This window comes from Nyctibius grandis, chromosome 25 (assembly GCF_013368605.1).
Source record: "Nyctibius grandis isolate bNycGra1 chromosome 25, bNycGra1.pri, whole genome shotgun sequence".
Taxonomy (NCBI): Eukaryota; Metazoa; Chordata; class Aves; order Nyctibiiformes; family Nyctibiidae; genus Nyctibius; species Nyctibius grandis.
In genome coordinates, this window is record NC_090682.1 from 3,413,428 (window position 1) to 3,438,863 (window position 25,436).

Consider the following 25,436-nt stretch of genomic DNA (forward strand, 5'->3'; position numbering starts at 1 on the left):
AGGAGGCGGGCGGGGCGGGGGGGGGGGCGCGGCGGCGGCGGTGCCGGCGGGCCGGGGCCGGGGCCGCGGCGGGCGGCCGCCATGTGGCCGTGCGGCGGGCGGCGGCAGCGCCGCCTCGGGGGCGTCGCGCTGCTCGTGTTCGTGCTGTGGCTGGCGCTGCGCAGGTGAGAGCCGGCACGCCCCCGCCGCGCCGCGGGGGTGCGGGGGTCGCGCCCCGGTGGTGGGGCGCGGCGGGGGGGGGGACACACCGGGGCGGCGTGCGGGCTCCCCGGGGCGACGCGGGGAGGGCGGGCAGCGGGCCCGCACGCCTGCCGCTGCGCCGCTGAGCGCAGGCCTGCCGCCGTGACTGGTGTTTGCTGTGGAGAGCGACCGCGCCTGAATGGGAATCGGGGGCTGTTGTTAAGGGGGAAGCGGTAATTAACGGTGCGCTTGCCTCGCGCTGCCTGGAAATTAATTTACGGCGAGCCAGGCTCGGTAAAATCAAAACAATCTTATCAGAACGCACATAAAGCGCAGCGCTCCCCATCAGTCGTTGAGGGAGAGCGTTCCTCCCGCAGGACGGGAGGGAAGCACCGGAGAGAGCAGTGCATGAAATGATTTAAAAGCTTTAAATAAATGTTACACGTAATATACGCAACTTCTTGTCTATCATGAGAAGTAATGGATAAGGAAAGGCCAATTGCCAGCGCTATAAATCAGATTGTACGTTAGGCTGATGCTATCCCTGCCAACCTTGGCTCCCTGAGGCTTTACGTTATCGCGGTGCTGATGGATGATGCATGTTCGCAAATCAATCGCTCCGTCAGATCTAACCCATCTCTGAGGCTGCCACGGGTGTCTCCGACGCGCTCGCACCAGAGCGTGGTTTCCCTCTCGCTCCAGCCTGCTCTGGGTCTGCATCTGTCCCTTCTGCATCCCCACGTCGTCGGTGGCAGCGCGGACTGAGCGATGTGGTACCCAGAGACCTGGGCTGCAGCTGCGGTGCTGCCCACCTCTCCTCTCACAACACTGTGAACTTTCTTCTTCTGGGCCCGTTTGTACGCTCCAGGCTGCTCCACCTGTAGTAACAAGTTATTCAAGGTTCTAGCTTAAATCCCGTGTGTGTTAGACCATGTTCATTTTGAGGGCGATGCTCTTTCCTGGACGAGCGTGTCTCCTGCCATAGCCAGAGGTGTATGTCTGCACAGCAGCTTCTCCGTGCCAAGTGACAGAAGCTCTTCAATCCCTGACAGCAAAGTGCTGGCGATAATACTAAGGCAGGGGAAGATGTAGTTATTTATTGGCATTTTTGTAACTTGGATATTTTATAATGGGTTCTTAAATTCATAGTAGGAAGTTACCTGATCCTCAAAGCTATAGAAAAGCCTTGATGAATGTTTGCATAATCAGAAGCAAAATTCTTTTATAGCTGCTCTTGGATTTGTGCCACATACGTTCTTAGCAGAGGATTATTGCCAACCGATACCCGGTAAAAGCACAGAAGTCTGTCTCCTGTAAGAGTGTATCTATAAACACCGTATCCGTTGGTACCCCGTGTTTTTCTCCGTGGCCCAGGTCACCTGAGAGTAAACCGCACTGCAGAACGCAGCGGTCGTTATCCCAGCCAGGCTGAATGTGCACCTGGGGCTTGTCTGAGCGACCCAGGGCCTCGGCTGCCGCAAGACAGCGAGTCGTGAGTGAAGGCAACTCCAAGCTTTCACTTTTCCCTGGCCAGAGGAAGCCTGGAATAAACAGCAAAGCCCTCCGAGGCAGGTCTAAGTAGGGCTTAGGGATTAACTGTGAAGTCCCTTGTCCTCTGAAGCGGGTCCTTTAGTAATGGCAAAGCAAGCTAATGGTCTCCACGCTTTTTCCCCTGCTTTGACTTTCTTTTTCTTTTCCATCAGCTTTTTCTTCCAAGTGCTCTGGGTATGTGGTAGAGCAATACCAAAGGTAAATCTCTTATCTCATGCAGAGAGGACTTCAGCTAGGTTTTTCTTTTACAGGCCTGAACGCCTTAGCGTAGCTGTCTGGTTTAACAGTTAACTGCGACTTTCCTGTTCCGCTTGGAGTGTTTTGCACTTCAACTTACGTCTTATAAAGACAGATCATTTCATTAAGGACTAACTTGTCCAACCCAATTTCGAAGCTTCTGTTCTGGGGGATCTTCGTAATCTAATGCTATTTTTTTTTGCAAAAAAAGAGACTTCCCTGAAGCAGGGAGGAAATGGCTACAGAGGGACAAAGTAGGCCAGTAACCTTTAGCAAAAGGACAAAAAAAAAGATTCTTTGCAAGCTGTGCTCACATAGAAGTGAGAAAAAAAAATCTGCTGGGAGCTATACATTCCTCTCAAGAAGTAGCACAGAGCCCAGGTGGGCTTTGAGCTGTGGAAATCCAGCTCAGGGTACCAGGATGAAGCTCTGCTGAGTCACAGAAGCTTTTTTCAGAAGTCACTTGAAGAGATGCTAGTGAGAGTTGAGGGTTTCAGGTTATCCAGGATAATATGTTGAAAATATTGGGAGCCTGGGAGCTTCCTACCAGTCCTTCTTGGTGAGAAAAAACACTGGAGCCAAGGAGTTTTAAAGTACAAAACTTGATGGAAACTTGCCAACTAAGTTATGCCCAGGATTAAGAAGATGAGCTTAAGTGATTTGTTTATTTTTATCTGGCCATGTGTGCTTCCTGAGTACAGCCTCCATTCTGGCACCAGTGGCAGTTAGCAGGACTGTTGTGTGCACGGGTAACTTAGAGCTCTGCCTAGCTCAGAAACAAGTTGGAAACTTAGGTATTTTCAAACCTAATCTTTAAAATTGGAGTTCTGTGTCTGCAGACCCCTTTGAGCTTTCTGCCTCAGGCTTGCTACCAAGCAACAGAAGTAGATATAGCTGCAGTTTCAAGATGTGATCTGTAAAAGTTGCAGTCTGTGCGAGCTGTAGTTCTAGCAGAACAGAGGGGCAGGTAGCCATAGGATATCCTGTGTGTGGATTGAGAACCACCTCCCCTGCTTGTAAAATTCGTAATAATTGCTTGGCTGTTTCCTAGCCTCCTGTCATCACTCTCTGGCTGTATGTAGTTTCTTGTGTAGATGAGCATTTTTGATCCTGTTCCTATCAGGCAGTCGCCCTTTAAATATGGCAGTCAGGTATTTTGTGCTTTCTCCTACTTTGAGCTGCGCTACCTTCATAAAAGCTCTGCTGTTACGGCACCTCCTTCTGAATGGATACGTTACTGTCTCCTCACTCAGCACTATCTTTTGTAAATGGTTTGACAATAAATGCACACGAGCACTCACTGACTGAAGGCGGTGGATATCTAACCTAGACTTCCTTTTCCAGGTATTACCCATGCCTGCTGCCGGTTGTTTCAGAGCCCTGTGACAATGCTGTGCTATACAGGTACCCTCTGTGCTGCTCAGCCACCCCGTGCAGTATCCTGGAGATCTTAGATTTAGTTCCTTTGTAGTCTCCTTGTCTTGTGTCGGAGGACAGGTAATCGCTGCAGGCTCCTGGTTCGCAATCCCTGTAAGCCACGAGTTCAGAGAAGTCCTCACCCTCTGCTAATACCCGCTCTACACGTAGCCTAGAGAACAGCTGGAGGCGTAGGCATTTCCCTCTTCTGCAAATGTGACATTTCTCTCAAATGTGTGCGTCACACTTGCTTTCTTGAGACGGGAATTCATCCCTCGCATCTGGCTGTGATAACGTCTCAGAGGAACAAGCTGCCATTGTCTAACTCTTTTGTGTATTCAGAGCTGTGGAACTGGGATGGTCTGATGGAGGCAGCGTAACTGCTTTGGATCTGGGCTAGTTGATAAAATGTTTTCTTGGTTCAGCCAAAATGAACTGGGGAGCCATGTAAGGCAGTAGGAGGTAGTTTCTTCCATGCAGGAACTGACCCAAATGGAGCTGTGATGGCACGAGTATTGAAACTGGTCAGTGCTTTGGAACCTGGTATCTCCTTTGCTCCAGTTCTTTTGGCAAATAACATATTAACGAATTAATCTAAGCAGTAATGCAGGCAGAGGTAAGTTTGTGATGACAGCAGACCTCATCTTTCCAGAGTGATGAATGTAGTCCAGGAGTTTTTTTGAAATTAAGGAAAAGGTTCTCCATTACAGTGAACAGGTGGAGGGTTCTTTATTTTTTCCATGCATTGAGTTGCAGGGTGTCAGAGACCACAAGGCATTCGAGGTGCCAATACTGAAATGCAGCCGCTGCTGGAGCGAGGATCTGGAAATCAGCCAGCGTCTGTCATCCTACTGCAAAACAGGGAGATCTTAAATTTCATAAGTTGTGAATGTATTTGCTAGGGTTGTGAGTGAAAACTGCCCTGTCTTGTATTTTCAGCAAGTTGGTTTCTTGATCTGTGCCTGAGCACTGCTACATTTCTGTTGTAGAGTGTGGCAGAGTGGCTTGGGGCACGCAGGATGGAAGCTGCTAGCGAAATGAATATTAAATACATATCTTGGGCAGGCCTTCCATCTGTTTTATCATCTTCTGAAAAATCTATATGCTCTATATGACAAAGAGCATGGCTTACTTAAGAAGTAGGAAGGTCAGAGCTGATCCTGCCAGGTATGGTGAAATGAGCAGCCTCTCTTAGGGGGACAGATTTCTTTACGACAGGCACAGATTTCTTTACTAGAGACTGGATGCTCATATGTCTCTCTTTCTCTTCTAGGTTTAACTGGAGTGAGCTGATCCCTCTGCGGCTATGGGGGAGGACCCTCGGCTTGCAGACAGCAAACTCCCAGTTCCTCCTGGAAGGCATGCCTTTCCGCATATTCGGAGGTTCCATGCACTATTTCCGAGTGCCCAGGGAGTACTGGGAAGACCGCATGCTGAAGATGAAAGCATGTGGCTTAAACACCCTCACGACGTAAGTGTCCTCACTCCCCAGGCTCTGTCACGTGCACCTATCAGCCTCTCCCCTCTTCCATCAGAGCTGGTGGGACTTTGTCATTAATTCCAGTGGGTTGTAACAATGTCTTTCTGTACTTGTCATGATGAGAAAAGACACAGAAAAGAGTAGTGGGATTTAGACATTGCTCTGGTTTGGAGAATGAGAGATACACCTAGAAAGAGACCACATTTGATGGTCTTGAGAAACTCAGATGTTGCAGAGTACAGGAAAAGAGTGCAACAGAGTAAGGGCTTGTCAGAAAAATGAAAGAAGGGCACAAATGACATGTAAATAGACACTTGTAATGTGTAGATGCAGTAATCTCTGGATCTGTTATTGACTAACAAAGGGAGTGCATAGTTTTTTTTGGTGTTTCACAAATGCAGTGCCCTTTTCAGCCCTTCACCTCCCCTGCTCTAACTCTGCATTTCAGGTACGTGCCGTGGAACCTTCATGAACAAGAAAGAGGGAAGTTTGACTTCAGTCGAAACCTGGATCTAGAGTATGTGGTACAGACAGCTCTATTATTAAATACTGTTTTGAGGGGAGGGTGTGCATGGTGGTTCTGGATGAAGGTGTCATTTCCAGCTTCTGAAGTGAAGCCCGTACCTTGATCAGGCAATCGAGACACTCATTCCTTCCCCTGCTTTCTGGAGTCCTGGGAACTTAGAGGTTTCGTACCAATCCAGTATAGTTGCTTCATCAAGCAATTCTCTTCTGGTTTTGGTAGCTAACTTTCTTGGTGATTGATGTATTAGGAGTGCATGGAGCAGGGATTCTGCAGTCAGACAATAATTACGCTCTCTGGATCTCTAGGGCCTTCCTTTCACTGGCAGCTAAAAATGGACTGTGGGTGATTCTGCGTCCCGGACCTTATATCTGCTCCGAATGGGACCTTGGTGGTCTGCCCAGGTAAGTATGTAAATAGTTCTGTTGAAGCAAGTGTTTGGGACTGTGGAAAAAAAAACCCTGATCATACAGTTGAGCCTCCTTCAAAGATTTAGAATGGCTGGCTGTTAGATGGGAATATTTATTTTCTGTGTCCCCAAAGCAAGTGAATACTCATTATGTTATTGAGCTCTCCTGAGCAGTACAGATAGGAAGCCTGGAAACAGATTTCTTTTTTGAGTGGTTATTCTTTAAAATATTAATTGTGTTATGGCGTGATGGTTACAGCAAGAAAATAGAATTGGGGAAACCCATCTTCTATCGCTGTTGCAACTTGACTCTCTGTATAATATGAATAGTGGTATTTGCAGCTTGATGTAAGAATTTGCTTCATCTCAGGTCCATTTTAACCGTCCTACTAGAACATATGTGTTATATGGCTGGCAGTAATAAAGACCCATACCTTTTCCAACCTGTTGTGTTTTCTCCTGAAGCACACAGCTTGCTGGTAAGAGGCTTTGAGAGCCCAGTTGAATACATCAGCATTGAGACCCGCCTGGTTACTAGATCCCAGTGGAACTGGTGCCAGGTTACATACCACTTGTTTTCCTTACCTTCACAGAGCATAAACCTCAGTGGAGACACTTGACAAGATTTGGGGATTATTTCTTTTAATCTTTTCATTTTTCAGAATGCCCTGCCTTTGACATCACGGAGTTCAGGTGCAGAACTGCAAAGGGGTGTCAGGGACTTCCTCACGAGAGCGTGGCTACCTGTGGCCAGAGGCAGTACCGAGCTCTATGTTAGATTATGAGATGTGCATGTGTTATCAGTTGCTGCCACATCACCCATGTATTTTTTTATGAGACAGATAAAAGATTCTGATAAAGAGCAACAGGACTATTCTCATTTTACAGATAAAGAGGTGATGATTTTGTAAGCCCACTGAGCTGCATGTAGCATACAGGAGTTGAGTCTTTCAGACCTCTGGAAGCACTATTAGTTAATGCCTCCTTTGCAGAGACAAGGTACAAGCTCACTCTGCTTAAATAGTTCCAGCACCACATTGTTCTGTTCTTAAGCAAATTGTCGTTTTCTGTGTTAACCCCAAACCAGTGAACTAAGTCTTGTAAATCAGCAGTAGAACCATGGGAACAATTACTGGAAGCTTTGTTTTGAGCGATGATTGGGGTTTGATGAGGGAGCAAGTGGTCGTAGAGTGCCCTTGGGGATGCAGGGAATTCCAGAGTCACCTTTAGAGTGGTAAGTTTATCCCTTGAAATCTTATTGGGAAAGTTACTGAAATGAGCTTGGGCCCAAAATACAGAACAAAAAGGAGAACACCTTGGCAACTGCAGTCTGGACTCTTTTAAAAGTGTGAGTGGTAGATAGCCTCACATGGTGTCATTCACTGACTCACGATGTCCCCCATACCTGCCCTGCGGGCTTAGCCAAGTGACACAGAAGGATCAAGGATTCCTGCCCAGATGTGACTTGATGTCGGTGCGTGGTGTTACCTCTGGCAGCCTTGACTGGACAGGAGACTCCAATAGATTCCGTTTGCTGCTTTTCTCATAGTTGGCTACTGCAAGACCCAGAGATGCAACTGAGGACAACGTACAAGGGCTTCACAGAAGCTGTGGATGCCTATTTTGATCACCTAATGCCTGTTGTCGTCCCTCTTCAGGCAAGTACAATCCATTACCCTCTCTGTCCACAAGTGGGGACTGTCTGCACAGATGAGTGTGAGCTGTGCGTAATGGCAGCAGGTTGAAGCAATAACAAATCTACCAGCTTCGCTTTAGGAACCAATATGGACTGTAGTTGTCTGTGTCAGCTCTCCAGATCTAGCTGTTTGTTTATCCTCAGGCTTTGTGAGGATGGGAGGGTGGAACTGAGTCCGTCCGAGACTCGTACATCCTTCCTGCAAGTGGCACTGTGATTTCAGTCCCTCTGATTAGAAATCACGATGAACAACTTCTCCCTTTTGTTCCCAACAGTACAAGAAAGGAGGTCCCATCATTGCAGTGCAAGTGGAGAATGAATATGGTTCCTATGCCAAGGACCCAAACTACATGACCTACGTTAAAATGGTAATGTTGGCACATTTACTTGTTTCTGTGGTGAATATCTACATAAAACACCTTCCTTATAGTATTTTCTTTCTTCTGAATAACTTTTGAGCATGGCTTCAGAAACCCTTGAAAGCATCAGTGCATAATCCAGCTGCATTTCCCTTGATGTTTCTTCCTGGAGTGGAAGAGATGGCATATGACCCTCTCAATACTGATAAGCCTGTGTTCTTATGTCTTCCAGAGAAGAGGATGATAGGGAGATGGGGGAGTATCTGTAATACATAGCTGGCCTTGAAGAAGCTGTCTCCTGCTGGTCCTGTTTTGCTTCTCTTAGTCGACATTAGAGAAAGGTTTCTCTTTGTTGACGTTCCTGGGAGGAAGGTTTATGTGAACAAGGCACCAGCACACTCCTAAACTTGCGTAATCTGGAGCTCAGCATCAGGCAGGGTAATTTGCCTAATGCCTCCGTTACCCTTGTCAACCAGAGACTAGACTGTGCCCTGGCTCCTGCCTCTGGACTGAATGATAACGAGTTGGCCAGTGCCCAAGGAGGCCAGGTTATCCTGGTGCATCTAACATGAGTCTGACCTGTTCCTTTGCCCCCAGTACAATTGCAAGTCAGTTAACAAGATCTGCAGTATGTATTACAAGGTTCGTTGTTTAATTTCTTCTCACTGGACACTTAAAAGTGTTGCTGCATGTGAGAGATGGGTAACCTGTGGTGTGTGAGTATGTGCTATAAACTGTATGTTCCCTGCTCTTCTGCTAGAGCCCTATCAGATCCTTCTGAAACCTTTGGGTACCCCAGCTTCGCCCTGAGCACCCTGAGGTTAGCTCTGGCTCAGGTTGTCCCGTTGCTCAAGGTATACAGAGGCTCTTCAACCAAATAAATCGCATGGCAGGAGTCCTAAGTTGCTTAGAGTGGTGCCTGCTCCTGCACTAACTCCATCTCGTGGAGTGATTTAACATTGCTTAGAAGGTTAAATATGAAGCGTACATGCAAACAGATTAAACAGTTAATTGCCAATCTGAACTGATAATGTCAAAATTGTCTGTTATATCTACATAGTTTCCCTCCCTATGTCCCACCAGCAGCAAGAATATAAGCAAATGGCTTTCAGAGCCCTAAATGAATGGGGCATGGAGACTCTGTTGTGTCTGAACAGCCGACTCGGTGCTTGCTTTTCCATATCTGAGCCGTGAAAGAGCTTGTGATGTTTCACAGACATGTCAGAACAGATGATGTTTTCTCGCCAGGCCTGTGGGCGTATTTTTGCAGTGCTGTTTTGTCATATTCTGGTATTGTGTGCAACTTACATCTGAGGAAGTATATTATAGTGGTTAAAGACGAAAATGTGGGAGAGCAGGATTTGCAGGGCTTCCTTTTTGGTTGGAGTGGGATCTAACGTGAGATGGAGCTCCTAGTCTTTGTTCTGGTTTGGGTCTTGAGCTTTGAATGTGGCAAGTTGATTAATTCACATCTTCTTCTGGGAAGAAACTTAGTATTAATGCAGTACTCAGAGATTTATCCTAATAAAATCTGTTGGAAATGCCAGTTCCCTCAGTAGCTGAATTTTGTCAGATACCAGCATCTGTTCAGGTATCGATGTAGTGACGATAGGTTGATAAACTAACCAGGTTGTCTTAACATCTGTAAGAGAAAAATCCTAATGGGAAGAACCTTGTGTGTCCATATGCATTTTAAAAACGTTGAGTGCTGTTTCATACAGTGCTGTGATACTGAAGAACCAGTAAATTCATTCAGACTTGACTATTCAAGAACATAAATACCTGAGCTGTCCTGTGATGGCATTCACTGGCAAACCAGCTCTTTTCTCCTTTCAGCTCCCACTGTTACTCAGGAAGGGTGAGCTGCTTTTTTTTCTTCTTCCACCTGAGGCCCTCTTTTGATGGAAAGCAGTGGAGCTATTTATTAAACTGATCAAAATCCTGAAGTTTGATGCATCCACGAGGAAGTGATCCAGCTTTCTAAAACAAAATAAGATTTTTCAGTTGTCTTTAAGCTGGAAAAAGTAGGCAGGGAAGCTTCAGGAGGAATGGGAGATGTCACAGGAATAATATTTCTTACCAAGCCACTACCAGTTTCAAGCTATCCCAAGACAAGGTGATAATGTACTTTAATGCTTTAATATCCTGACAACTACTAAACTCAGGCTGTTAACACAATGGCTTTTCCTCTTTTTAATTTAGGCCCTGTTAAACAGAGGGATTGTGGAGCTGTTAATGACCTCAGACAACAAGAACGGGCTGTCGTTTGGCTTAGTGGAAGGAGGTATGTGCTTGTAGGAGAGCAAGGTAAGACTGTTCTTTGTCTGGGGCAGCTGATGAAACGTGGCCTTTGAATGAGAGCAGTAGGCTTCATTCGTTAAGCTGCACCCATTAACTGTATTCTGTTTGTGGTAGCAGCTTCAGCCACAGAGGAGGAACCCTCTATACACACAGAACAAACCCAGCCCCTTCCCAGAAAGGTTTAGAGTGGTTTTTTCAACATAAGATTGCTCCATGGGGAGACAGCCTCTCTGCTTTCAAGGTCATTACACGTGTGCAGACTAAATACCTTGCTGTCTTCTGTCTAGTGTTGGGCATCTGTACTTCCCAAGGAGGTTAGTCAAGAGGGGGCAGCACGTAGCGTTTCTTGATGATGTTTCCACCAGATTATAAGGTTGAAAATAACTATGTCTTATTGCATCATTTGAATATATATTAGACAAGTACCTCAGCAATTACTAATAGTAATAACTTATTCTTAAGATACCCTCTTTGCAATTGAAAAGAGAAGAAAAAAGTCTGTCAAAACCTAGATTCTGAAATTGAACATTCTGGAAGTTTAGCAGTAGTTTGTGGGGCAGCCCTGTCTTCTCGTTGAGCTTGCTCTGGGGTGTATAGCCTTTGGTAGGTAGGTAAAGGAGGGTATCAGATGTGCATAATGCAAAAGGATGTCTATTTTCCCTTTCCCTTTTAAAAAGTGTCATTCTATTAAGTGCTTAAAAATGCTGCTTAGCACCCCTCCTGCTTTTCCCTGTGAAGAAGTGGAGGTACAGCTGCTTAAGTTTCACCGAGCCCTAAATCTGACTGTTTGGGGCATAGTACTATCCTGATTTTCAGATTTCCAGATCCAGTTCAGCTGAGATTTACTCTGTGCTTGGCCTCTCATCTCTCCTGTGTTTCTGCCAGTTGCCTGCCTGAATAGTAATTGCTTCTCTGAACAAAGTGTTTGCAGGGTGCAGTCTTTGAGTGCTCCTGTCATCACTCAGTTGTAAATACTGTTAATTTTCTAATCTCAGGCATGGAGGTGATTAAAGGGAAAGGCTTTTCCCTCCTCTTGTTTTTATATGACAGTATAAGAGGGACAAATTCAATAACTCTGAAGTCCGTGGGCCTTCACCAGTACGGTGGTGTTCTCAGTTGTATTCTTTTGGTGTGCAGTGGTTTCCAGCCTTGACCACACAGAGTCACTCTCTCCCTGCCAGCGAGCTGACATGCAGAAGGGCTGCTGTGGAAATCCCTGTCTAGCCCTCACCACCTTTTGTGGGAACGTTTACTGCCTCAGAGCTCGTTCTTGTTTGCAGTTGTCTTTTCCAGCATGTTGCACGCTGAGAGCTCTTTGATACCAATTTGCCTCTTAGATGTCATAACAATCTGCTCATTAGAGTCAACATGTCAAGTAATCAGATGTGTGGAATAACTAGGGCTCAAAGCAGTGTAGAAGCAAGGTGGTTATGAAAGTGCTAAAGGAGAGGGAACAAAATCCACTGTGGAAATGCATAAGAAAATAGAAGACTCCACACTGGAGTTGAAAACTAATGCAGTGATTCTGTGATTTTGTTTATTCCGTTCATCAGTGGTGTACTGATTTCTTTCCAAGAAGTGTTTGTAGATTCCTGTTAGTGCCAGGAGCAGTCAGCCTGGTGCTCTGCAGAGAAAACTGACTGCTGTAGAAGGACCTGAGACTATAGCATTGTAGCCCTTATTCAGTGGTTGTGGCATGTTTTCAGGGGATGAAGAGGAAACCTTTTGTTCTTGTGGGTCCTTTCATGCTCATAGGTGTAGTGGGATGTCCCATGCTGTGAAAATCATGAGTGAGCTCAGCACACTACTTAGGTCAGCTTATTAAAATCAAGGTATAAATAGTGAGAAGCAAGCTTTTGCTTCTGTAAATACTGTTTGAAGTGCTCTGTCTGACACAACTGGGGCTGGATTTGATACCAGCTCTCTTGTAAGAAGTCAGTTTTTAATACACAATCATATCATTGCTCCTGCATTCTCAAAGTCTCTTGGGAGAAATATCATCAGTGTGACCGAGGGCTAGAAAAGTATGAAAATGGTTCAAACGTGTAGCAGGGACTGGGACACTGATACCAGATTAGTGTCTTCTAATGCCTCCACTCCTGCAGACAGGTCTTCCCACTCCAGTGCTTGAAGATCATGCAGAGAATTCCGCTGTACATGCAGCACACACAAACTAGTTGCTTGTTCCCCCCTGCTGCACAGGGCAGAAGCACAGATAAGTCTAATTACAATTTCTATCTGGTTCACTGGTACTGTGGTTCCTCTCACCCACCCCCACAGACATGACAAGCTGTAAGATATTGCCTGGGTAGCGATTCCTGCAGCTAAAGCCTGGGAGATCAGTGTGGCATCCAGATAGGACTTTCTAATAATAAATTTGCCTTTATGTGGTGCCTTTTATCTGAGGATCTCCAAGTGCTTTACAGCCTCTAATTAAGGCTTGTGACACCCCATGAGCTGCTCCGATACTCTGTCTTTCTAGTATCTCTGAAATTTAGAGCTAAAAAGATGGCCTGCAAGTATTCCACTGTGTGCTGCGGTCCAGTTAGATTCTGCATACTAAGCGAAGACTTTGATGGGAAATTTCTGAGGAGGTTGTATTGGTGTTTCAGAAGATGTTCCAGTTCCCCCTGAGCTTGTACAGGGCTGATGCCTAAGGATGCCCCCTAGGCATTTTGTCCGTGTCTAAATTAATAAAAACTTTTTCTTCTCCCAATAGCACTGGCCACTGTTAACTTTCAGAAACTGGAACCTGGGCTACTGAAATATCTGGACAGAGTGCAGGTAAGATGTAATCAGGGGTAGGGAATTGCCTAATGAACACTTGATGCAAAAAGTATCTTGATTGTGTGATGAAGGAGTAGCGAGGGAATAACAAGTTTTGGGTTTTAGTGACAGATTCTCTCTCTCTTTGCATCCTCTGTCCTCCTCTTGCTCCAAATATCAGCCTGGAAAGATGTGAACAACTGACATCTGCCCCTGGCTGTGATCGATTCTCTTCTGATCTCTTCCCTTGGCTTTTGCCTGGACTGTGAAAGGAGACCTTGCTGCTGGCACGCTGAACATTGAATCCTACCGCTTTAATTTGTTTTCTTTTCCTGTACAGGCAAAAGAGGGTCTGCTCCATGTGCTTTGCCTTCTTTAGGCCTTACGAAATTCCCCAAATCCTGCAAATGAACAGAAGGCAGCACCTTCCCCACCAACTGAATGCAGCGTGGCCCAATAAAAGCAGCTCCTCCTTTGCCACATTTACTAATTACAAGATAGGAAGCTGTCATGTGTATTTGTAAGGATTATGAAGCTATGCTATCTTTTCCTTGTTATAGTATTTTATTCCATATTCCTTCTTTGACTAGTTCACTGGGGATGGATTTATTAAACATATTTCCAAGAGCTGGTCTGAGCCTGGAGCAATTAGATTATTACAGGCACCTGCAGTTGTTTTCTCCTAATGAAACATGAGTTTCTTTAATGCCACTTACCTTGGCCATTTCATATGGCATCAGATAAAGCCCTTATCAAATAAAGGGCAAAATTGCCTTGACTAGAAATAAATCCCATGAGGAGGGAGTGCCAGCCAGGCTGAGCACATGTTGTCCTGTCCGGTGTGATGGGGCCGGGTGGAATTCTAGAGGAGCTAAGGGAGCTGGCAAGCAGTGATGAGTGGGAAGCGATTGCTCTGTGAGCAGAGCCTTTTTAATGAAGACCTAATTCCTGCAGAGGCTAATTCTTTCCAGCCAACACCATATGTGGCATTAAAAAGGCATTAAGCCGCTCAGGTCTGCTGTTCCTACCTTGGCAAGCACCGGCTGCAGTGCACCTGCAAACTCTCAGCTGGCAGTGGCGTAGCTGATAAGCAGACATTTATGAATGTGTATTTCTAGCAGAAGCTAAACAGTGACAGTTGGTTTGTTTTTTTGCTATAGCTCTACCAAACAATATCTAGAACTGTTTGGTATTACCTGATTGTGTGCCATGGTTTTGCTTTGTGTACTTCTCTGCTTTGCTTGCCTGTTCTGGGCATTGCTGGCCCACAGCATCTTGTTCCTCACATGTTCAGAGCTCCTTAGGTGTTTTTTTTATGCCAGCTTGAGAAGAAAACACTCTTTCAAACCATGTAGCCAAGCTGCATTTGAACAATGCTTCTCTAGAAAATAGGGATGAGTGCAATACTGCCCTGTCTCCATTTTAACTCTATGGTTTTGTTTTGATACAGAGAGATCAGCCAAAGATGGTGATGGAGTACTGGACCGGATGGTTTGATAACTGGGGAGGCCCTCACTATGTCTTTGATGCCGATGGTGAGCACCACATACTGTTCTGGTAGACAGGGGGGTGTATTGCTCGTCACACCGTCACGGGAAAATGACATACAACTGTTTCAAATTTTCTGTCCTGCTGTAACCTTTGCTTTGTGTGAGCCTTTGTAAATGAGTAATCAGTGAGTGGGTCACACTGCTGGGCCTTGGATTTTCTTTAGTAGTGTTAGTAAGCAGCAGCTCTTTTTAAAAAAATTGTGGTTTTCTTTTTTATTCCTCAAGGAGGGACTCTATGGGGTGTGCAGAGAGCCAAACATCTTAAGATATTAGTGTCAATCTGTCCTAAGGCCTTGTGCTACTCTATGTTGATTTTAAAAACACAGCCCAGTGATTTAAATCATCTCTTTCACCTCCTGAGGTAATCTAAATCCTGTGAAGACTTTATTTGTATTTTGTAAAAATGTCACAAGTTTTGTGAAACCTCCATCATAACGACGTTACTTGTCTACACACTCATTAAGAAAGGATTGTTTTACCTTTTGTGGGAATATGGTGAGCTTAAGCCTCTTGCAAGTATAGCACCTTCTGAAAAGTATCAGGTTTTTTCTAGTTTAAAAGCTCATTAGGAAGGAAGACAGTTCCAAAAAAAAAGCCCAACAACCCCAGAACCTCCAGAGCATCTAAAGTACAGTGAAAACAGAGCTATACAAGACTATTTTAATGACTCTCTCCTCCTCCTGCAATTGTCCTTGTAATTGGGTCATTATGTTGAGTTTAGGAGTCTGATTGAGTAGTCCTTACAACTCTTCTTGAGCACCCATAGGAGAGGTATACTTGAATGTAATGACATGTCCTGATATGTCAGTAGATGTGCTGCCCTCACTGAAGGCAAAATACAAATCACTGTCATTACACAGGCGTGACTGACTGACAAGGACCAGAATGTTGGTGTCTACTTTGAATTACTGAAGAGTGCTAGCCTAGCTTCTTGGTCTCTGCCCTTCCTTTACAGAAATGGTGAATACCGTAGCAAGCATCCTCAAATTAGGAGCATCCATCAATCTCTACATGTTCCATGGAGGCACCAACTTTGGCTTCATGAATGGTGCTTTGGCAGCTGATGAATACAAGTCAGACGTCACCAGTTATGGTGAGTTTTCTTTCACTGCCTTGCCCATGCACCTATTGTAAGAGTGCAGCTCAGACCACCCTTTGGGCTAGTTACACTTGACAGAAGCATTGAGGAATGATCAGTACAACCACTTTGTCATGGAGAGACGAGTTGGAATATAGCTCAGAAGCAAATGCCTGTCTAAAAGGGGTCTTACATTAGTGTTTCCTATTTCCAGACCCATTCCAGGATGTGGAGGATCCCCCAGTTCTGAACTGGGAATAGAAGTCGCAGATGATGGTTCTGCTTCATGTTATCTCCATGCTGGCTCTTCTTTCTAGGGAAAGATGGTGATCCAAGATGCAGTTCTGTTTTTTTTTCATTTTACCAAGCCAAATTGTACCGTAAAGCTCTTTTCATTCCAACAGCCCTTTGTTGAAATTGTTAATTGTTGACTTTATCCTGTGTGAAATTCTGGATACGTGCAAATTACATCTCTAAAAGTATGTTGCTCCTCGGTGAGTGGCTCTTCTCCAAGTTAAGCAACTCTATGGTTGTCTGGCTACCTTCACACAGATAAAAACATCCAGGTTTCCATAATACAGACAGTGCCAAGAAAATTGTGTCTTGGGCTTTTACTTCTCTGATGACAGTGTACATGAAGGCTGTCCCAGAACTGCTGTATCTTTTTGCAAACATATGTGCTTCCTTTTCAGATTACGACGCTGTGCTGACAGAGGCTGGAGACTACACATCCAAATTTTTCAAGCTCCGACAGCTCTTCAGCATGATCATTGGTAATTACAAACCCAAGAACCAAAATACTGTTCTACCCTACAGTGTTAAATCAGAGACTTGTTTAAACTGGCCCTTCTGCTGGAGCCCTGTGACTGTGGTTGGTTGACTGGCTGGGGGCTTCTTCCAAAAGATGGGAGGGAGGACAAAAGGAGGTCTGGAGGGGCCTTAAATCTCTGCTGGGCTTTTTTGCATCTGAAATAGTTGTTCCATCTTTCTCTTTTTGCATCACAGGCCAGCCTCTTCCTCTCCCTCCCATGATTGAAAGCAAGGCATCATACGGTGCAATCCTGTTGCATCAATACATCTCTCTCTGGGATGTGTTACCATCTCTTTTACAGGTAATACCAATTTTAATGCATCTCAGTACTAAAAGGCATCACCTCTTAGGTGGAAAAGACGATTAGTGCAGTGGCTTGTTATCCCATGACCATAAGGCTGGGGAATGTTTTGCCAAGGATATGCAAAGGAAGCAAATCTTTCATCTCACCTTTTTTACTGCTACTTCTGTTCTCTTGGAATTCTGGTTTTGCAAGTCCTTGGCTCCTTTTTCTGGTACTTTGTCTTCATTGCTGTAGCTTTCATAGAGTCGTAAAGTAATTCAGGTTGGAACAGACCTCTGGAGGCTTACAGGGTAAACGTAACCTGTGCAGAGTAGAACACCTATCTTAAATGAATTGCCTCTGTGTGGCCTGTTGATGCTGAGAGGCCACTTCTGCTGTTGAGTTTGTTTCTCCTTTGCAGCCCATTAAGTCAGAGGTTCCTGTTAACATGGAGAATCTGCACCTAAATGATAGCGGTGGGCAGTCGTACGGATATGTGCTTTATGAGACGGTCATATTTGGTGGTGGACATCTGCATTCAAGGGACCATGTCCGTGACCGAGCACAGGTAAGGAGCAGAGGGCACCTGTCACTAACTTCAGTCAGTAAATGCTTTGGTCTTGACAGCTAGGTAGGAAATGGGTCAACCATGAAGGAAAATGTGAGTTTTAGATTAGAAGTGTGATTTGCTCTTTTCAGTTCTCAGCTAAGCCCCAAGCCTTAACATTTGTAAATCGGCTTGAGGTTCCAGTCTACTAAAACTTATAATATCTTTAAACATCAGAACATCAAATGTTCTGAGAATTGTTGTGATTTTTTTCCCCACCTAGACTGAATCAGTGACACAGTTATGGATGCTGAGTTCTAGTTTCAAGTAGAGGCAATTTCATCCCCAAATACAACTTCAGTAACCTGTGCAACACATGATTATAGTTTAATTGATGAAAAGGTGCTCTCTTCTCTTGTGCTCTGTTCTGTAGGTGTTTGTTAACACCATGTATGTTGGTGAGCTGGACTACAACACAGTGGAGCTCTCCCTTCCTGAAGGACAGGTAACTAATTGCTCACAGCAATAGTATGTGGATAACAGAACGAAGACTGCTAAAGAGGCATAACTCTCAAGAAGGCACCTACCTCCCCCCTCATCCATTTAACTAGCTGGTACAGTAGCCTGACACAGGGAATGATCGTTATACCCTAATTGGACGCTATTTCACTAGTGAAATACAGTGTGATTTCACTGCCAAGTTACTGTTTATGATCGAGAAGTGGTTTTTGAATACTTTTCCATGGAGAAAATTCAAGTCAGTGTAGCCCTTGCTGCACAAAGTTCGCCAGCCTTCCTGTCACACCTACAACTGTAGACATCAAGTACCAGTACCCTGTTTGTGCCAAATAAATCCGTGTAGGCGTCATCTTCCTTAGCACAAAACAGGTTTTAAGGTGTTTGGGGGCTTTTGCACCTTTTGGGTCTCAAACGGAATGAGGGGGAATGTCTCTCTTTGGCTCTGAGAGCAGTCTTACCCTGGCAGAAGCTGGCAGTAAGACTACTATGTTGATTGAATGCATGTCAACAGAGCTGTGCATGGCTCCTAGGAGGAGGTGAGTGGGTGCATATACTAGTTGTTCTTATGACTTGTGGGAGAGCTATATGACATAAGCCTGTACTATGTCAAACTCCATTTCTGGCTCTGTGGGTGATATCAAAATGGTACTTAAAAATTCAACAGAAAAAAAACTTTTATGAAAAGGCTGAGAGTTCCTCACTGGCATAATTATGTGCAGTAGCTGAAAGATATGGGGACACTGTTCTGTCACCTAATCCAGAACTTTAAAGTAAACAGATAAATCACAACTGCCAAAGGTATTGGTGCCACCTCCCCTCTTAAACACCTCTACTGACCTCTGTTAACCAAGCATTATGGCTGATACAGCACATGCTGTGCACTGGTTCAGCTGATGCTCTTCCTTTGTTTTTTTACAGGGATTCAGGCAGCTAAGGCTCTTGGTAGAGAACCGTGGTCGTGTCAATTATGGCCTGGCACTGAATGAACAGAGGAAAGGTAAGTTAAGTGCTTTGTTCTCAAACTGTCCTAGGTGGTTCTCTGAGTTTAAACACTGCAGAACTGTCTTTCTTGTGTGCTTTACACAGAACCAAACTGAAGACCCAATACAGCTGTCGTAGTGCTAGCCAAGACTACCATCTGGGAGTTGGGGGGGGAACGGTATGATGGAGGGAGCTTGTTAAAAAGCACCGTTCGTCTCCCCCATCTGGAGTGATCACAGATGAAAAGTAGTGGCTGCTTGATGGCTTGCATTAAGGCTTCTTATTTTATAGGGGTACAACTAAACGCAAGGCCATCAATGAATCTTACTCTGCTCTAGATTTGCTAGGTGGTGGTAGGGTACCTTTTCTCTTGCTCTGTGAGCATGTTACTTCACAGGGAGAGAAGGAAAATACCTTTTTTAATCAGTGTTTTCCCCTGGGGGTTTGATATTGGAGGATCACAACGTTTAAAAACTCACACAGTATCAGGAGGAATGAACTGCATCCTGTTGAGCAGAATTTACTAAAATGTTCACATCTATCACACACAACTATGGAGCTGGAAGAGGTCCAAACCCCAAGATTCTATTTTAGTGGGGAACTGTATGCAAAAACTATACAAAATAGACTAATGGAGTTAGGCACGTGACTGTACTAATTTTAACTTACTGCAGAAGAGGTGCATAAAGGCTCTGTGCTGCTTAGGCAGTCTCAACTGCAGTCCTGTAATTAGGAGGCTGGATTAGGACCCAGGCTTTGCCTGCTACGTGGAGAATAACTTTATCTAACAAGAGAGTACTGAAGGTAAATTACTTATTAAGGTGTCTTAAGACCCTTGGATGAAAAGCACTGGATCAGCACTGGACGTTAGTGCTTGCCTGTGTCCCATTTTGCTGTGCCCATTAGAGAAGTAACTGATCTACTGCTTTAAAAAAAATCTATACGTGGACAGCTAACTAAAAACCAACAATAACAACAAAACCCCATCTGCTGCGCGTGCCAACAATGTTTTCTGCTTGGAGGGTGTTTAATGGCTTGGTGAGCTGAAGCAAAGGAGAGAGTGGAAAGGCCAAAGTATAGTAATGCTCCCCACTCAATCTGGATGAGCAATAGGACCATATGGACTCTAATTCCATTGCAGAATGTGGCTGCTTTCCATCTCCTGCTGTTCCTCTCATTCAAATAGGAAAATCTATCAGCTTTAGCTGTTTTTCAACTCTTCATTACCCCCATTGCTCTTGCAGGCTTAATTGGTGATGTCTTCTTGAATAAAACCCCCTTGAGGAACTTCAAGATTTACAGTTTGGAGATGAAACCTGGCTTCATGAAAAGGTTTGTGGGATTTAAAAATGTTTTCTTCCTCATTTGAAGCCAACTGTTTACCAGCAGTACAAAGTCTAATAGGCAGCAGTTAAATGTATCAGAAAGGCAACACAAGGTAAAAGTACACAGGCACTTTGCACTGGTAAGTTCCTTGCTGATACCTTTGCCCGAAATAGTGCAGAAAATGGTGCCACTTTATCCACACCATTATTTAGGGGTGAAATGTATTCCCACTGTGGAGGATTTAAAGACTTCTTCACAGCCTGTACTGCAGGGTTAGATCAGGTAGGTAAAAGCATGGCTTACCCAAAGGGGTGGGTCCCAACACACCCACACGTTGGAGAAGTTTGTGTCTTTCTTGAAATTAGCAATATGGCTGATATATTTAGTAATTCAGACTTACAAAGGATGGATTAATTCTAGGAAGCTACTAATAGTGTATTAACAAGTCCAGATGGCTTCCTCTCTTTTAAGTTATTTTGCCTTAATTCAAGAAAGACTTAAAAAGCAATCTAGCAGGGGTAAGTCAAGGAGCCTCTGTTAGTAGGTATAGAAAACCTTCGCAAACGTTTAAGGCAACAGATGCCCTATGGACTCTGGCCATGATCCAGAGAGAGTTTTCAGTTATGTTGTTAATACCAGAAAGTAACACATTTCTGGTTACTTTCTGCATCCCCCAAGATATCACAGCTCCCACGTTTTGTGTAGGAAGGAGAGAGAGGCCATGTTAAACTGAAATGGCTTTTAAAAGAAAAAAAGTCTACATTTTGAAATTGCTAAGGACAATCTTAACAGGTACTGGGGGGCTACCTGAAGGATTCTTATTGATGGGGGAACTCGCATAACCTTTGACTGCAGGGTTTTAGAAGAATATATCCAGTGAGGAACACTAAAGCGAGTGAACTGCCATGCTCAAACAAAAGCAAGATTAGTCAACACTGCAATCAGTTACTGGCAACTGACCAGTAGCAATGAAACACATTCAGCTTACAGTCACTGCGTAGGAGGATGGAGTGCGTGGTATTCATAAAGGAATTGTCGTGGCTTTTAGTTGAATAATTCAGTAGCAGTCACGCTGCACTGGATCAATAACTTCCCTGAATCCAAGAGATGCAGTTCATAAGTGTCAGAAGGAACACGTTCTGACAGAAGCTCAAGGCTTCTGTGGGACTTCTACACTCATTTTCTTTTCTGTTTGTCCTCTGCTCCCAAATTGTTGCCACAGGTAAGAAATAATGCCAGATTGCTCCTAATTCCTGCAAACTTGCAAGGACATGTTCACATTCCTCAACAGGAACATGGGCAGGAAAGTCTGTTTTGAATCCTATCAATTCTGCAGGTTTTCCTTTAGCCTGTGCAAGCCACAGTGTTGTGTCTCTCGGTGCTGCCTGGTGCTTCCCTGCCCTTAGCTGTGTTCATTCTCCTACAGCTTGCGCCACATGGCGGGATGGAGCGCAGTCCCAGATTACTTCGTCGGTCCGGCTTTTTTTCGTGGAAAGCTGTGGATAGAGCACCAGCCACAGGACACTTTCTTGAAGCTACAGGCAAGTACTTTTCTTTCTTCCCCCCCCATTTTTTCTTGATCAAGATTTTTTAAAAGCTAGTTAGAGAGACACTTGTGTAACAGCTCTGACTGAGCTCTGTCTTGTAGTCTGCAGTTTTGTAGCCTTCCTCTATCTTGGAGAATTATTTTGAGGGTATAGAAGTCTTCTCAAGCTGGCAGGTAACTCTGTTCAGTCTGTAGTGGTCCTTATGAGAAAACATGTGCAATACTGACCCTGCAGAGCTACTAATGAACAGTTAGTCTTTTTTATTGACGTACAAATGCTATTTCTTTTCAGTTGCAATGGGCACAAAAAAGAAAGGAGACACTAGTTTTATCCCTACCTCCTCAATGTGATATGGAAAAAGTAATTTCTTTGTAGACATGGCATGAGATTCTTCCTTCTATGGAAGATTGCTGCTCTTGCATAGAACTTAAGATGAGATATTAAGTATTATTAAACTTCCTCCTCTGATTTCACTACCTTAGAGCCAAGGTTCATGCCAATCATGTACTGCTCACTTTTCCTTTTATGCTTTGTAGTAAATTATACTAGTCAGTAGCAATACAGTATTTCTGTCACCTGGGAAATAGGTGAGGGGAGATATTCTGTGCTTGGGAAGGAATAAAGATATGTCTGTTCAAAAGGATGAAGTTTCCTGCACAAGCATGAATCATGAATTGCATATTTTAGAAAGCTTTATCCTTTTAATTAGTACATTAAGGATAACTCCTGCTCAATAGGGCTTACTTAAATGTTCATGGCTTCAGGGAGCTGCACAGGGTAAGCAAGCAGAAAACCTGCAGAAAGTGGCCAGAAAGAATGCAAGTGTGAAAGCAGACTTAGTTTCCTGTGAGGATGCTAACTAGGCAATGCAGCTGCATCAGTAATTCTGTGTACTGTCCTGATTCTAGGGCTGGGAAAAAGGAGTTGTGTTTGTCAATGGTCAGAACCTCGGCCGCTACTGGAAAATTGGACCTCAGGAAACACTCTACCTTCCTGGCCCCTGGCTATGGAAAGGGAACAATGAGGTGAGAGGCTTTGGTGGGATTTCTCTTTGTTTGTGTTATTAAAGATCCTGCTCTGAGTCATGTCCCAAAGAGCTAGACACACACAGTGTATTAATTAGCTATCTCTAGCTGAAATCCGGCGCACTAGAGAGGAAGGAAACTGTTGTCTCCTAAGATCTGTGAAAATTAGGGAAGGTGCTGCTCTAAAGCTGACTATGGCTCTGACAACCATTAAGACGTGATGAGGACGGCAGCTAAACTTCAAAGTACTGCATCAAGTTCAAAATCAAGACAAACTTGATTTGATGCTCGTTCATTTTCTGCATCATGTGGTGCTGAAGAAGAATTACAGTTACTGTTCAGACTCATACTGATTGATCTCTTTAAATGATGCTTCCCTCCCCTGCTGTGATTGTATGCCTTTTCCTCCTAAAAATATGTAAAGTAACTCAGCCTTTGTATGAAGGAACTTTATATATCCCTCTCTTCTACAGATTGTCATTTTTGAAGAACGCACTGCAGGACGGATAATACAATCTGTCGACATACCTTATTTAGGAAGGACCCAGTACGTGGACTGATGAGAGCTTCTTTCCCATGTTTGGTTCACCTTGAATATTCCTGGTTGCATGTCAGGGGACACGATGGTCCAGGCACTTGGGCACATTAATTTCCACTAGACCCAGGTAAAGGATTTGCTCTTTGGCAGTAAGTTCAGAAGAGAGAAGAATGGGCCCCGAAGGAACCAGAGTCCATTGTTTCAGAGGTGGATGCAGAAGCTCATCTCCCTGCACTACTGAGGACCCACAGCCTGGGTGGCTGCGCATGATGTTATGGACCATCTGGTGAACGTGGGGGAGTAAAAAGGTGCTGGAGGCAGGAGAGAGAGAGAGAGAAAGAACTGAAGCCATCTGAACTGAAAGCTGAGCTCAGCTCTCCAGCGACTTTAAAGATGTGTTATTACTGGCCTCCTCGTTTTTATAATTAGATAGGGAGAAAATAGTTGGTGAGCATGTGAGTAACCAGGTGTGGAAAACCATTTTGTTGTGCTTCCAGGCAGAATTTAGCAACTCACTCTGCAAAGAAGCCATTACTTGTTCACTTGTTGGAAGCCAAGTTGGTTGTCAAATGACTTTAATTCGAGCTTTTTTCCCCCACTAAGTTTTACTATGGAGGTTGTCTCTCTCTCAGAAAGGAAAAAAAAAGTTTTAAAAAGTGAAATGTGTTTTGTCCTCTGTCAAATAGATCATTATGTTTCAGGCCAGGCAGGAATAAGAACTTCCAAGGAGGAGGTGCAGGAGGAGAAAAGGACAAGTTAGTCTTCCAGTCATCCCTCCACCCCTGATCTCTTTGTGAAGCACCTAAAGATGAAACTCCCCCTTGAAAAATGTGTAGGGATCAGATTTTGGTGGGGAGAGAAGTAAAGGGGTTGCATACATAGTTGCAAATGGGAGAGCAGATTCATACTTTCTAGTTGAACCTGCTGTGAAATCTTGGGATCTTGGGTCCTGTTTTCTTTTTGTCCCTCAAAAGAGAAACATGATTTAGGAAAACATGACATGTTTTTTCAACTCACCAGCTCCGCAGTCACTGAGGAGCTGCCATCTTTTTAGGGAGAGATCAAATTCAAGCTGGGAATCTGTTCAGAATCTCGGAGCAGTCACTCAGCCCCTGCTTTCTGTTCCAGTAACCAGAGGATTCAGGCTATGAGAGAAACAAACACCAAACATGTGCACTGTCTCTGATAATGGAGTTGCGGGGTATTCTGGCTCTTAGAAACCATAATTTTATTTAACAAATTTAAATACAGTTTGTTTAAAACTGAGAACAGACAGTGCAGCTGTAATACACTCCATCCTGGCCAGAGCTGGTCTTACTGAACATACGTATCTCTGCTCCCGAGGACCATGGTAGCCTCTGTGCAAGTTGGAAGGGCCCAGGCTTGTGTGACCAACCTTGAGGAGAGCGGAGCATATATGCAGGGTTGTGTTCAGGACTCGATCCTTTGATTTTTCTGAAAGTTATTTCCTTCCAAGGAGGGAAGGTTGCAGCCCAGCAGAGACTGGAATTAAGATTAGTGAAACAAAACATGCAGCTAGGAGAGGCCATCAGTTGGAAACTATTTAAATGGTGTGAAAACTTTGTAGTCCTTTAAAAATGTCTTTCCACTGTAGCGTTTGCAGACTGAAGTGAACTTGGAAGGCTAGTACAATAACAGAATAAAATCTGCTTGAGTGCAGAGAGCTCCTGTTTTAATACAAGACAACAATACCCGTTCCCATGGAGCAGCCAGCGACCAGTAGCATCAAATGCTTTCTCTCCAAGTAGTGCTTCAGCCAATGCATCTAAAGGAACATTTTTGTAAAGGCTACGTAGCAAGGCTTCTGTGACTGGGAACTAAAGAATGCAACTTTTCCCCAATGGTTTTGATATACAATGGGAGAAAATAACTTACAAAAAATATATATTTTTTTTAAATATTAGGAAATATACAATGTCATTAGTCCAAGGGGAGACTTCTGCACTGTGAGGCTAACAATCAAATCTATAGCATTTTAATAGTTCTATGTGTTAGGGCTAAAAATAACCGAGTCTATTTCCAGGATTACATTTTCCCCTCAATTCAAAGGTAAAATTGTGCTTCAGACCTTTTTGAAAGAATTGGGACAGTGGGGGCTGATCAAAGGTTTGACAACAACTATGAAAGGGGAGGGAAGTTTTGGTATTTTTAAAGGGGCTGGAGGTGGGGAGAAGGGGTATGTTGTACCTCAATATCTTCCTCAGCAAGTTTGTCAATCTCAAATACAGAGTCAACTACGTTCCTCTTCTGCATTGCTCAGTCCTGTGTCTCTCACTGAGAAGCAAAATACAG

The 25,436-nt window shown here is 44.3% G+C and overlaps 1 protein-coding gene across 1 annotated transcript; it reads left to right on the forward strand.

The window, feature by feature from the left end:
- The first annotated feature begins 81 nt into the window (after positions 1–81).
- On the forward strand, positions 82–23,785 carry LOC137673440 (beta-galactosidase-1-like protein 2). Its single transcript, XM_068418232.1, has 20 exons — positions 82–164; positions 3,313–3,372; positions 4,658–4,855; positions 5,313–5,381; positions 5,696–5,791; positions 7,346–7,454; positions 7,768–7,860; positions 10,054–10,135; positions 12,872–12,936; positions 14,369–14,453; positions 15,424–15,561; positions 16,239–16,319; positions 16,552–16,658; positions 17,062–17,208; positions 17,621–17,692; positions 18,625–18,703; positions 19,932–20,019; positions 21,440–21,554; positions 22,469–22,585; positions 23,059–23,785. Exons 1-20 carry the CDS (start codon positions 82–84, stop codon positions 23,143–23,145), a joined length of 1,971 nt encoding a protein of 656 aa, XP_068274333.1. The 3' UTR covers positions 23,146–23,785.
- The last annotated feature ends 1,651 nt before the right edge of the window (positions 23,786–25,436 follow it).

What these genes read in the sequence shown, in the direction of transcription:
- LOC137673440 (XM_068418232.1), top strand. Translation starts at nt 82, where the DNA reads ATGTGGCCGTGCGGCGGGCGGCGGCAGCGCCGCCTCGGGGGCGTCGCG. An exon ending in ATGTCCGTGACCGAGCACAG is followed by an intron (nt 17,209 to 17,620) that starts GTAAGGAGCAGA and finishes TCTGTTCTGTAG; the next exon opens with GTGTTTGTTAACACCATGTA. An exon ending in TCTCCCTTCCTGAAGGACAG is followed by an intron (nt 17,693 to 18,624) that starts GTAACTAATTGC and finishes GTTTTTTTACAG; the next exon opens with GGATTCAGGCAGCTAAGGCT.